This window comes from Convolutriloba macropyga, chromosome 7 (assembly GCF_964194025.1).
Source record: "Convolutriloba macropyga chromosome 7, txConMacr16.3, whole genome shotgun sequence".
Classification (NCBI taxonomy): domain Eukaryota; kingdom Metazoa; phylum Xenacoelomorpha; order Acoela; family Convolutidae; genus Convolutriloba; species Convolutriloba macropyga.
Window position 1 is genome coordinate 35,999,571 of NC_134474.1, and position 13,908 is coordinate 36,013,478.

Consider the following 13,908-nt stretch of genomic DNA (forward strand, 5'->3'; position numbering starts at 1 on the left):
ATATTATATATATATATATATATATATATATATATATATATATTATATATATATATATATATATAAATATATATATATATATATATATATATATATATTTATATATATAAATATATGTATATATATATATATATATATATACATATATTTATATATATAAATATATATATATATATATATATATATATATATATATATATATATTTATATATATAATATATGTATATATATATATATATATATATACATATATTTATATATATAAATATATATATATATATATATATATATATATATTATATGTATATGTATAAATATATATATATATATATATATATATATGTAAATATATATATATAGATATATATTTATATATATATATATATATATATATATATATATATATATAAATATATATCTATATATATATATTTACATATATATATATATATATATATATATATATTTTACATATACATATAAATATATATATATATATATATATATATATATATTTATATATATAAATATATGTATATATATATATATATATATATATATATATATATATATATATATTCATAACTTAACAGAATCTACTTTTCTTTTTCCGATCTGTTTTTTCAACCAATGGTAGCCCCAGTGTTGAAAAAGAGTCGTTCTCCAGCAAAAACTCTTGTTCAATGAGAAAGGAAAATATATGAGTTGTGCACATGCAAATGTCCAGTTGTTGTGTAAAAGTGGTATTTGAATAAATGGCTTCTATTGTTTCAATCGATTCGTTAAATAACAATTTTTTGAGTTTCCAATCAACCCAGATTGCAACTCGACCCAGATAGCTTCTGTGCAAAACTCTAACCTGTGGTAAATGAGAGTGATAAACCCCATGAGTAAATAAACGTTTTCTGAATCCCCCATTGTTGCTAATCACGTGATCTCAATACGTTGACCGAAAACAATTTTTTGGGTTTCAATTATTGGGTACAAAAATTGAACTTATTACCAGTAAGTTCGCATCTGAGCTACCTTAACCTGAATTAAGTTGTCCTTTATGCGCCATCATCATATTCACAATGTCGACCACATTTTATGGTTTTCAGGTCAAACGATGTTAGAAGTGTCATTAACCGCATTAGTATTTCTTTATATTTTTCGGTGTTTTATAACCGAGTAAATGTTTTGGTCAACCACAATTGCGGCAATTTTATGCAATTTGCTGGGCTAATGTTCCAATTGATAGATAAGCAGTCTTGTTCAGAGTTTTTTTTTGCTATTTTTAACACTCATCCCCAATGAATATAAGTAATTCTCAGATGAGCGATTACTATTGCGCTAACCAGAAGTTTTCTGCTCTTTTTCTTAACTCGCCCGGAAAAGTTGAACGAAATGAGCACGCGCTCCTTTTGTTGTCAAAAAAGACAAAGAAATTTGAAAGTAATTTTTATATATGGAGGTGGTCTAAATCATCGCCAATAATTTATCAATAGCTTGAGAAATAGCTGACGATGATTTAGACATCAAAGATAACGACAACTTCTAGTAGATCAACAGCAAAAAAAAACAAATAAGAGCACCGATAGCGACAATTAGTCGAAAACTGTTTAGCAAGTCGATTGCAAGGATCCTTTTGGCGGAATATATTATAATTTAGTTATGCTGATTTTTCATTTCTGATGTTACACTGAAATTATATTGAACATTTAGTTGTTTTTGTTTTTCTTCTGGGCATAACGACTAACTTTTTTGATGTAAATATGCTGTTTCACTGCTGATTTTGCAAGTTAGTATTGAAATATACAGGTTCAGCAAAGAAAAACTTGGTGGTCAGCCCGGTAAAACATTCAAAAGAGAAGCACCAAAAAGATTTTCAAAAAACTTTTATAATTAATTGTGTGCTTAAATTATATGTCGTAAGTAATAACCGTAAATGCATTAATTTCGGAACTTCGCTGATTCATTATAATAAAAGAGCAGCTTGTGTTGCTAATTATATTTGTGGTTACATGAAATGCTGAAATGCAAACAAAGAGTATGCTATATCAGTTTCAAATGGGGGGGGGGGGGTGCGAATCGACCGGGGGGGGGGGGGGGCTTTAATAGAAAGGAGTAAGGAGGCCTTTCCTTATTTAGTCAAAGACGTCCAGGTATCAATTGATGCGTCCCATTGTGATGGGGAGGCGTGTCTCGTCAACATTGAAACTAGTCAGCTGCCTTCAAGTGAGGAGTTCCATTATCAATACCAGGTAAGAGAACAATATGACGAAGTATCATTACCTTTTTCTTGAAGCACTCTTCTGGGTTGATGGAAATACTTTTGGCGAATCCAGCAACAAACGAGTGGTATCAAATAACGATAGCACTCTCTCGTTTGTGAAATATACGAGAATTTAACATCCCATTTAGAGTAAAGCGCATGTTTTTTTTATTTATTTCATTTGCCTCTCGGCGGACTTGATTACCAATCTCGCTTCAAAGCTAATCATTTGGAAAATGGCGTTGGGACCAGTTATCTCAACCACATTGTATTTCGATATTTCTTTTTGATTTATTTGAGTTACTTTTGTTGATTTTATTGTTAGGATTTTTACATTCGACACATTTGTAAAAAAAAACTTATGCGACATATTTTGTCTCTTAACAGATCTTGAGCAATCAAAGATGATTTTTTTAATTCCCAAAAAAAAAACGATGTACTTGCCTGCCAATCAAAATTGAAATCCTTAAAAGCTGATAAAAGATCGGCCATGATTACCACTAAGTTTGTTTAATCTTCACATAGTGTTCATTCGCTGCCAGCTTCCGTAGTGTTGTTCGTTGCCGATGTCGGGTTAACGACCTATCCATTTCCATTTCGAAGCGTCTTTAAAGTCAAATTCTTTGCAAAAATGAACTGATAATTTATTTAATGTTGCAACCTCAGAAGCAATGGTTCAATTACCTGTTCAGACCAGAAATGATCTAAGAGAATAATTTCTTCGCACAGATAAAATTTGATTTCCCATTTGCTAGTTTTGAGTTGCATTTCTCTGCAATTTAGGAAGAAAGACCCAAACTTGCGCTGAAACGGTGCTGACAACTCGACCCGGAAAAAATCTGATTGGTTTAAATTAAAGTAAAAATAAAAAAAGTAATTAGTTAATGCTTGATTATCTTGGGTCGGGTTCCGCTCAACTCGGAGTCTCCCTGGCTGCAACCCCCTGAGAGCGGGGAGGAGGTTGTGACCACGAACAGAATTTCTTTCTTTTTTTTAAGCTATTCTATAAGTACTTTACAAAAGCGTCTACCGGCGTCCTCTTTGAAAAGTAATCTCTTTGAAATTGCCTTATTGAACTAGTACTTATGACAATTTTTGGTCACATATAATATATTCAATTAATGTGTGCTCGCTTTCGTTGGGCAGGGTCTCCGGACCAATGAAGCAAAAAAAAGACTTGAACCAACAACGTAAATATTTAAAATATTATCGTATGAATTTATATTTCTATTAGGGCAGCTACCTGCGTTATAATATGCACCTGGGATCCCAGATCCTTCTGTTTTCCAAATTGAATTTATATGAAATAAGTTAGCTTGATTACGTAATTGTTGTCTATGAATGCTATTATTGGAATGCTGTTATTGGAATGCTTTTTATTGGAATGCTATTATCGGAATTCTATTATTTTCACGTTCAGATCAGTACTTCGAAGTATGATGGGAACACCACAAGCAAGTACTCCATTCTGTGTAGGAACGTCCTTTGGGAGTGAAATTTTTCTAAAAGGAGATTTTTCAATAAAAGTTGCACAATTTTAAAGTCCCGAATTTTCAATTCTTTTTTACCGCGTTTTACTTATACTCTTCAATAAACTTGAGCTCTCATTTTCCGTTTGTCACCAAAGTTCTTTTTTGTTCTCAATCTTAAAATAATTTTTTCTTCAGTAATCCCAACTTTTAATAAACAAATTTCCTTGCTTGTGCAGTTTAACCAGTCTGTGCAATTTACCGAGCCCTTCTTTTGATTTTTGAAAACTAGTTTTTACCAAATTTAGTCCTTTTATAGAAGTCTCGAAAAGTCAAAGCCTCCTAATTTTTAACATAAGTCAAATTTATAGGCTTTTATCTCAGACCAGAATAACAGCGGACGAAACAACACAAAACAAAACATTTTTATTGAAGTACGAATATAATGGAAAAAATACGAAAGCAAGTTCCAAGCCAAATTGAGATCGTAGGACCAATGGTTATTTCTATCAATTGAAGACCATCACAGTACATTTTGCGCGAGCAATCAGATTCAATTTTTCGGCAGTTAAGATCAAACACATCAGAGAACTGAAAACCAAAAAGACATTTTAGTTCAAGCAAAGGGCCTTGCTTCCAGAGAATGCTTAAGTCTGGCTCCTTACCTAAATCAAATGTTCCAAAATGCCACTGTAATTGCGGAAAATACTCTTCCAAAACCAAAAACAGAACCAAGTTTTAACATTGTGAACGTCCACCATGGCATAAGCAAAGATGAGACGAGGCATGATTTCCTGAATATCAACAGAATGCAAGTTAGCAAAATCTCAAGAGTAATAATTCAAACAACTCGACAGCCAACAAAATTAAAAAGAGTAGTAACAGAGAACTACCTCATATAAAACAATTTTTCAACTGACAAATATTCGGCCACTCAGCAACAAAACCGCAACGTTTTCCCATGGGTTCGATGCTCGAAGGAACATAGTGATAAGAAGTGCACCATTCAAAGTGAAAACGCTAAATGCTTCAACTGTGGTGGTTCTTTGACAACAGTTTATTGCAGTCCGGTCTATCAGCACAAGTTAGCTCAGACGTCAAAGAAAACAGAGGTGACTAAGTTTCAAACTGTAGCCAACAAACTAAAACCACAAGTAACCAGTGAACAGCCACCGTCAACTTGAAAAATAGATTTTTTGATAGCTGAAGTTTCGAGCAAAATACGAACAGTCATCAATAGAATGTCCTGCAGTTAAATAATTATTATTTTCTCCAACAGCGCCTCACGAGTTTTCAAAGAAAAGATTGATGTTTAAAAAATACACGAGAGAAATAAAAGTGCAAATACTGCTCAAACCATATATATTAGTTGCTTTTAAGAAGTAAAGGAATATCAAAGAAAATAAAGGAAGAAGTAAAGGAATGTCATCTTGTTCGAAAAAATATAATTACAACAGTAACTTCTTTCAACAGTCATCATGGCTTTGTTATTTTATTAAAGAATAACATCGTTGTAATGCGAACAGAACCAGTTGAAAACGAGACCGATTGCAAAGGAAAAAAATCCAGAAATACTAAAACTATGCGTCACAATAATTGTCTTGGAAGCTTTTTGAATATATATCCGTAAATTATTTACCTGGAAAAGCACTCTTACTGGAAAATATATTTACAGTGATAGTGCTTTTCCATGAGCAGAAACGACATTATTTTCTGCATGTGGTTTTTTCATTTCTCCACAGCCAGAACTAATTTGCTCCTACAATTCTGAAACTGGTGAAAAGCTTTTAAATCTAATTTGCTGAGGCCGTTTTAAAATTCTTAGCAATGGTCGCTACATATGCCATTCAATAAACGCAAAATTTAGAAGTAAGCTCGATTTGCGGATTTGATTTAGAACAGTTTTTATGCGTTTTAACGATTTTCACGTCTCAGGGGATACAGGCATTGACAATTGCCACACAATTACAACAATGAATCTCAAAATAAACAAATTAGTTTGAGTTGAAATCGGTTGTGAACTTCACAAAGTTTTGAGAAAACGCAAATAAAAACCATATAGGCTATCGAGCGAGATCAGTATTATCTGCAGAAGTAAATCAAACGATCTATTCGACAGTCAGAGGACAATGAGGGAGCAAGTCTTTGGGCACTCGCAGGCATTAAGGGTAGCAGAGGTTTCTGCAAAGCATTAAAAGAACTAACAAACGAGAGCCAGCCATAATAAAAAACTGGCGATTATCCAACTTTAACCTATGAAAATTGCATTGCAGTCAGAGATCAAGCTAAGAGCGAGATGTTCAGGCAATAGCCAAAAAAACACCATGAGAAACCACGCAACATTATCATTAAGAATCTCCAAATACTCCAGCCAAATTGACTGAAACCTATGCTTTTTAGACACAAATTGCAATTTTCAGCAGCCCGGAACTGTGGAACATATGAATTCCGCTAGATATTGAGAAAATCGGACAAATCATGCCCCGGACCAAATAATTTCTATTAAAACTTACTCAAAGAATTACCGTGTTACTTTAAAGTCGTAGCATGTTTCTTCTTTTCAAGCTCTATAAAAAACTTTCACGTTCCAGCGAATTGGAAAGGATGTGAGATCAAAATGATACAAGAACTTAACAAAGATTGACCACAAGCTGAAGGCTACCTAACTATTAGTCTTAGAAATTGCCTAGCCTAAATCTGGAAAACTGTTGTGGAAAACATTGTTATAAATCACTGCGAAGGTCATTGCATTCGGCTAGACTCAAAGCGCTTACAGGAAACACCGTGACGACCTCCAGTGGCCTGAAATTGTCTGTTTGGTTTGCTTGGATGTTGAAAAAGCAATTGATATCTTTTTGTTGACTAGGGTTGATCCACTAACTGCAATTGATTGATCCAAAGACTTCAGTCATTAAAGGGATAAGGTCTTTTTGTCACAAAGAAACATATACGTCAATAAAATTCTACTGTTTTTTGATAGTTTTTGTTCGACAACTGGAGTACCTCAAGGGAGAGGTCCCCTTTTGCTTCCTTTTATACGTTAGCCGATTGCCAAAGCTGAAACCACAGATCTCACAGTTTGCTGACATCTTGGTTATGTGCTACAGATCCCTGCCAATTCAGCAAGTTCAAAAACATCTGCAATCATTGCTAAACGATCACCTAAATTGATACCAACGTTAGAAAATTGAAATAAAACATAATATGACTCAAAATATGATCTCTAAGAACCCATCAGAAAAAGAACTTGAGCTTAACCTAGACAAAAAAGAACAGAGTAACCATTAGAAAAAACTCAGTCCCTAATGTTTAGTGTTATAACACTCAACCCCACCAATGGAACGATCACTGCAATAGCCTTGTAACAAAAACAAACAGCAGGTTATTTCAACTGCGGAGAATTAGCAATCTAAACATCAACGAAGAAAGTCTTCTTTTGTTACATCAATCTTGTATTCATCCTCTGTTCTTTGTACTCCAATATTTGTTGGATACACCAATCCCAGACACTAGTCAACGAAAATCAAAACATACAAAACAGAGTTTTGAGCATCTGCCTACAAAAACTTAGATGGTACTGCAGAAATTTATTCGTTACCAGAGCTGACTTAACTAAAGAAATTATAACTCATCCTTCACGTTCTACGATGCTGGCCTTGAAGTCAATCAACCAGCAACTGTACAAGTCAAGATCAGCCAGTAGAAGTTGTCCATGGTACTTGAAATTGCTGAGTGCACCTGAGGGAAAAGAAGTGCCCTAATACACTAAGATCAAAAGCTTTAAAAACAACTGCTTGCTCAAAGTTAACTTTTTAAAACTCACACTCTTTCTTTTAATGTGTATTTAACTTCTTTAACCGAATGGTTATGTACATAAATTGTATATATGGAACTCATATGAGACGAGTGTTCGCTTCAGGTTTTCGAGAGGAGTGGGTCATCAGCTGCAATCCGATCTGATACTTTCCCAGAATGCCGAGATGAGTCAGACAGTAACTCCTGCACTTACTTGCTGGAGAATCTTCAGCCTCTCACTGACTACAAGATTGAAGTCTATCTCGTGCTGCAAGGGGATCAATTGCCTGTTTTAATTGAGAAAAACTTTGCAACTGTAGAAGGTTCGTAGAGAGAAAACGAAAACAGCTTGGATCTTTTGAACAATCGTCTCCCCTATAGTAAAAGGGGGAGCTACCCTACTTGAACAGAATTTAAGCCAGCAGTTTATTGACCAATCAAAACATGTCTGCTAAGTAGGCTAACATGCAAATCTTGAGTATTATGTAATAATATGTATCATTATTAGGTATAGTTAGAAACGTGGCAAACTCTATATTATAAGCCAACAATTTGATATTTGTAACCTTGCAAGTCTTTGCAATAAAAAAAAGAAACCTAAAACTCAATCTTTTAAAGGCACCGAAATTAAGTTTAGCGAAAATTTTGTTCAAGTCTGAATTGGCAGCTGGCAAAATGGTTCTACTCATTGCCCGATTTATCCTCTACCCCATTTTTCATCGTATCTCTTCACCCCTACATCTTCTAATTACGCAAACTCTCCACCACCTTTTCTCCGAACCTTTGTAATTTTGGGGATCAATTCAAAAACTGAAAAGTTAGCACAATCTTGTGTATGTGTTTAATTAATTTTTTGTGTTAAATCATTAAATTTTTGTGTTAAATACATAAACTATATAGATAACTATTAGAATTTCAATAAATTCCTAATTGTCCAAATCCTGCATAGCTCAGATTTCCCTAATATAAATTGAAAGGGAAGTGTTGGCCAAAAACGGCAAAAAATGAAGCTTAACCCGAGTAAATTTACTCGTTTCTTTTAAATGCCAGATCAGACTTGACTTAGTGAAATATACCATTTCCAACTTTTTTCCTTTCCAGGTAAGCACTAATGTAAAGACTTTTCTACTACACTCTTACAAAATAAGAGGGTGGGAAAGTATTTCAGACTTTTTCAGCACACTTGGCAAGAACGTACACGAATTTGCCAAGTCTTTTTTGTACAAAAAAGTAAGAAAACAAAACATCAAAAGCTTTTAAAGACTCGCGTTAAAAAACAAAACGTGCAATGCAAGTAAAAATTTACGACAATTTTACTTATTATTTTCGGAGAATTCATATTAAAAGAGGTCAATAAATTGAGCCACATAATTGTTAAATCGAGTTTTTCAGTCAGAGTCAAGTTTTTGTCGTTTAAGAAGCACCAAAAACGTAGGTTTGTTTGAATGATTTTAACTGAATAGATTGAAAAAAAATTCTGGTGAAATAAAACAAGCCTAAATTTTTGTTCCGACCCCACTTGTCGGGGAAGGAACTATATAGTGAAAAGGGTTTTTTTTTGTTCAGTCAATTTTCGATCGATATATTCATCGCAGAGAAATGTGAGTGGTATCATTAAAAACCTCGCCCAGAGTAGAGTTTGAAATTAAAAAGTTTTTTTAATTTCGTTTTTTTTTCGAGGAGTTATCGAGGATTGAAGTTTTGTGTGAACACGTCATATTTGTATGATTTCGTTCACTTTTAGTGTAATTTTTATTCAAATTATGATCTTTGCTTTAAAAATTTTTCATTCAAAATTACATTTCACGCCACAAAAGGAATCAATTTCGTATTCCTAATACACAAAATGTGATAAAAAGACTAGTTCTGGTCTCATAGTGAAGTTTACTATAAAAAAATATTCGAATTCTATTTGAGAGCTGTTTTTTTTAGAAAACTTCATATTTTTATAGGTCACCTAGAGACTGGTCATTTTTCATATCAATGTTTGGTTAATGAAAAACATGATTTACAGTAAAATGACGCCTAATGAACAAAAAACACGTTTTCAAGGAATCGCACATGTTTTTTTATGGCTTCGACTCTGAGCTTTTGTAATTTCTAATGAAATTTTGGTTTTCTTCTTGAGGCTTTACTGAATTGTTTGGAGCCCTATGGCATAGAATCTTTGACTAAAAGTGCGATGGGTTTGGTAATGAACATTACTGAAGCCATTCAGTGCTTTGATTGAACAGCTAATGACTGTTAAGACTTTATATATATCTTTTCGAAATTTTTTTTAAACATTAACCGACCACAAGCTTATTTCTGTAAACTGTAAGTCAGTCTTAGTACCGACAGCATCTCCTAGCTTTTTACTGCAACCAAAGCTTATCAGTTTAGTAGTTTTATTTTCTAACTTTTCGTTTTATGACATCGATGTCACAAGATTTCAAAAAAAATTCAAACAATTTTTTGGATATTTTTGTACTTTGGCTTCTGTTGAAACCCTATCACGTTATCCTAGTATTGATAGCTCCAATTGGCTTAGAGAAGACGTTAAATGGATTGAAGACAAAGTTTATAGATGAAAGGTGGTTCAAATGGCTTCGAATTTTCTTCTCGCAATTTTCTACTGATTTTTTTTTGGTTTTTGCCTGTATTTGTTGTTGTTTTCATAGTCATAAGATCTATAGTGATCTCCTATTGATTACCCATTCATGACAAACATCTTTGTTCTTCTATGAAGTCATGACTGAGCGTAATTATTGACTTCTGTTGAAAGCTATTGAACTTATTGTCTTAAGACTTAAAATAACCTTTCAAAAAAAAATTTTGAACATTAATCAATTTTAAATTTATTTTCATGATTTGTAAGAAATTCTCAGTAATGACCAGAGCTTTTTTCTACAGCAATCTAAATTGGGTTGGTTATCGTTTTTTCTAACTTCTGGTACTCTGGCTTCGATGCCACAATATTTTTTTAAAAAAATTTAACTTTTTGATTTTTTTGTGTTTTTGGTTCCTGTTGAAATCTTATCACATTATCCTAATATTGATAGCTCCCATTGGCTTTGAGAAGAAATTAAATTGGGGGTAGATAAATTGTTCAGATAAAATGATATGGTTTAAACGGCTGCGACACTCGAATTATTGGTTTTCTAATGAATTATTGGTTTCTGTATTTGTTTTTGTTCCAAAATCATAAGACTTATTGTGATACCTTATTGATTATTCAAGCAAGACAAACATCTTTGTCCTTCTATCGAGATATGACTGAGCGTATTTGTTGACTTCTGTTGAAAGCTATTGAATTCAATGGCTGTTATGACTTCAATAACAATAAAAATTTTCGAAAAATTTTTTTGAAAATTAACGAATCGTTAACTTATCATCGTTAACTGTACCAACGCCTCAGTATTTATCGGAACTCCTCTTTTCCTACTTGAACAAAAAAATCTAGTTTGCGACTTTATCTTCTAACTATTGGTTTGATTGAATCGATGCGCGAGTTTTCATAAGTTTTTTTGGACATTTGGAAAATTTTTGGATTTGTTTGTGATTCTTCTGAAATCTCATCACATTATCCTAAGAGTGTTAGTTCCAATTACCTTAGAAATTATGTTCAATGTATCATAGATAAAGTTTCCGAAGAAAAGCTTATGGTTTAAATGGCTTCGACACTTTCTTCTCGCTTTTTTCTACTGAATTTTTGGTTTTTTTGCCTGTATTTGTTGTTATTTTCTTAGTCAATGACCTATTGTAATGTCTTATTGTATCGACGACTTGTCAGTGAAGGACATTCTTGTTGTCTCATCGAGGCATAACTCTTATGCTCCCATCGAGCGCTTTTATTGCCTTTTGCTGAGAGCAATTGAGTTTAATGGCGTTGATACTACCGGTTTTCTCAGCAATTTCGCGGTTTTAATGTATTTGTTCAATGGCATTGATATTTTTTGAAATCATACTGAAAAAACAATTTCATTTAGTTAATAAATTAGTGGATGATAGAAAAGTCACTACCGAAAACTTTTTTTTTAATGGCTTCGACACTTTTCTCGATCAGATTTTTTAACTAGAAAATTTCGCCTATTTTTTTAGGTAGGCGTGATATGCTGACCGGTCTCAAAAGCTTGTAATTAAGTATTCAAGGATTGATGTTACCCGAGGCAGTAACTTTATAGCGAATAATCTCAAAATTTATGATATTATACATTTTCAATGATTTTTAAACTTTTCAGTTTTTGTAGCTTTTTTTCGTCAACTTGTAGCTTATTCTCATCATTGAGAGGTCTAATTCAATTTCTTGTATTCAAAAAATTTTAATGTCCAGTGATATCATGTCGTATCTGATGTTTTGTTTGTGGACAACATGCGTTTAAATAAAAGTTTTAGTGGTGTGCTTGTGTTTCTTTTTCTCTTCCTTTAGCACATTCGCGTAATAACAGATCCCAATGATTTTCAAATGTGGCCCAAATGCACTTATTTAATCTCTCAGAATAATTTAAGTTGCATTAGTATGAATGAAAGGGGAAAGAAGAATACATAGTATTCAGATAAAAGCTAATGATTTTAATGGCTTCAATAATTCGTGTTTTCGCAAATTGTTTTTTTTTAGTTTTTCTGCTTCTGTAGCTCGTTCCTATGGCTTAATCTAACCAACGACAGGTCCTGTTGTTTTCATAATGAATGTTTAGTGAATTTATAAAGAATTATTTTGTTAAAAGCTTATGACTTTTAAGACTTTAGAAACTATTTGGTTTAAAAAATTTGATTGATTTTTCGACTTCGCCTTATTATTTCTCTTTGTCGACTTTGTTGCCTAGTCTCATTAAGGAAAATTGTCATCTGATGTAAATTATGGAGAAAGTATTTTTGTGCAGTTAAGATTTTATACGATCGCATTTTGGCGTTGTTACTAGGTGCGTTCAAATTTAGATACTTAGTTTTTGCCGTGAAATATTTGTTTTTGCTTCTTTTGTTGTTTGTTTTTTTTCGTAGTTTTTAAATGAAAGATCTCATCAACGCTGTAAAGAGGCAATAAGTAGTTAGGTTTTTAAACGTTTTTTAAACTCAAACATCTATTTTTATTATGTCTTCAGTTGGTTGACAGTTAAGTCAAAAGTGTAGATGAGGTCGGGTCGGAACATCATGTGCGAACGCACAAACATTCTTGTATCTCTTACTTTTAAAACCATACGCAAACATTACGGCATGAAATTGACTATCTTCGATGGTATTTTTTGACATTTCAGTTGCAGTCAGTTTTTTCAGGGAGGTTTCAGTTACAAAAGGTAAATTAATTATAAAGACGCGAGAAGTTGTAGAGAGAGTTTTCTAAGAAAGTTAAACCTCGAAAACAGCAGAAAACTACTAACTGCGAGACTAACAATCATAAATGCGCAATAATTTTTAATCCACGTGCTAATGATCTTTAAAATGAGAACATTTTTTTTACTTTTGCGATAAAAGGTCACGAAATGGTTCCATTTTCTTCCATTTTCTTACTTTTTTTCGTTTTTAACAGCTAGTGTGCTCTTCATTGTCAATATTACCCTGACAGAAAAGTTTCAGGGGCATTGAGAGAGTATTAAAAATACATTTGGAATTACATTCGACGCCTACCGTTCATTTATATCACACGGCAATAGTTGTTTCTATGCAGTCAAAACACTGTCACTATTTTCTATTTTGCGTTACTATAATGTGAAGTTTTGTGACGCACAAAGCGGATTAAACTTACGAAATGAAGCAACTAAATTTTTTGTTATGTAAACATGCAATTGAAGGACAGAAGATGAGATACAATTAACCAATAGAGATCACGGATTAAGGCACGGGGGAGTTAATAATGCGAAATAGGGCCAACTTCGGCCAGGTTTGGAATTTTCAAATCTTTTCATTAATTGTAGATTAAAAAGAGAAGTTGCAAATTAATACTTTTCAGGCATACAGTTAACCATAAAGTTTTGATGTCTTGGTGCTTCTTGTATCTTCACTAGAACATTTTTAAAGCCTGAAAGTTGTATTGTTTGCTAATCACAATAAAAAAAATGTACACAATTATATACAATTCATACATAAAAAGACTCTATTTGCCAAATCTGACACTGGAAAAATCCTTGCTCATCTTTTCTGACCTCAGAAGTACCGGAAATTTGTTTTAACTTGGTTTTCAGTCCTCGGAAAAGGTTTAATAATATTTCCAAACATCAAAACTTGCTAAAATCTTGTTGCAGGATTTTGATGAGCTCTTATTTTGGGTCTTTCCCATTATAGCCCCCCCCCCCCAGCTTAGTGGTCAGATAACCTATGTCCCCCCAATCATGATAATTACACCATAATGGGGGGGGCTATATTTTCATGGGGGGCTATAATGGGAAAGACCCCTTATTTTCCCATCGCCTGGGC

At 32.9% G+C, this 13,908-nt stretch overlaps 1 protein-coding gene across 1 annotated transcript in view; it reads left to right on the forward strand.

The window, feature by feature from the left end:
• LOC142343020 (uncharacterized) overlaps positions 1-13,908 on the forward strand; it is a 75,283-nt gene that overhangs the window by 23,703 nt on the left and 37,672 nt on the right. The window contains exons 7-9 of the mRNA XM_075394705.1: positions 1,101-1,110; positions 2,131-2,243; positions 7,643-7,841. Of these exons, the coding sequence (XP_075250820.1) occupies positions 1,101-1,110; positions 2,131-2,243; positions 7,643-7,841 (322 nt within the window). The remainder of the gene's footprint in view (positions 1-1,100; positions 1,111-2,130; positions 2,244-7,642; positions 7,842-13,908) is intronic.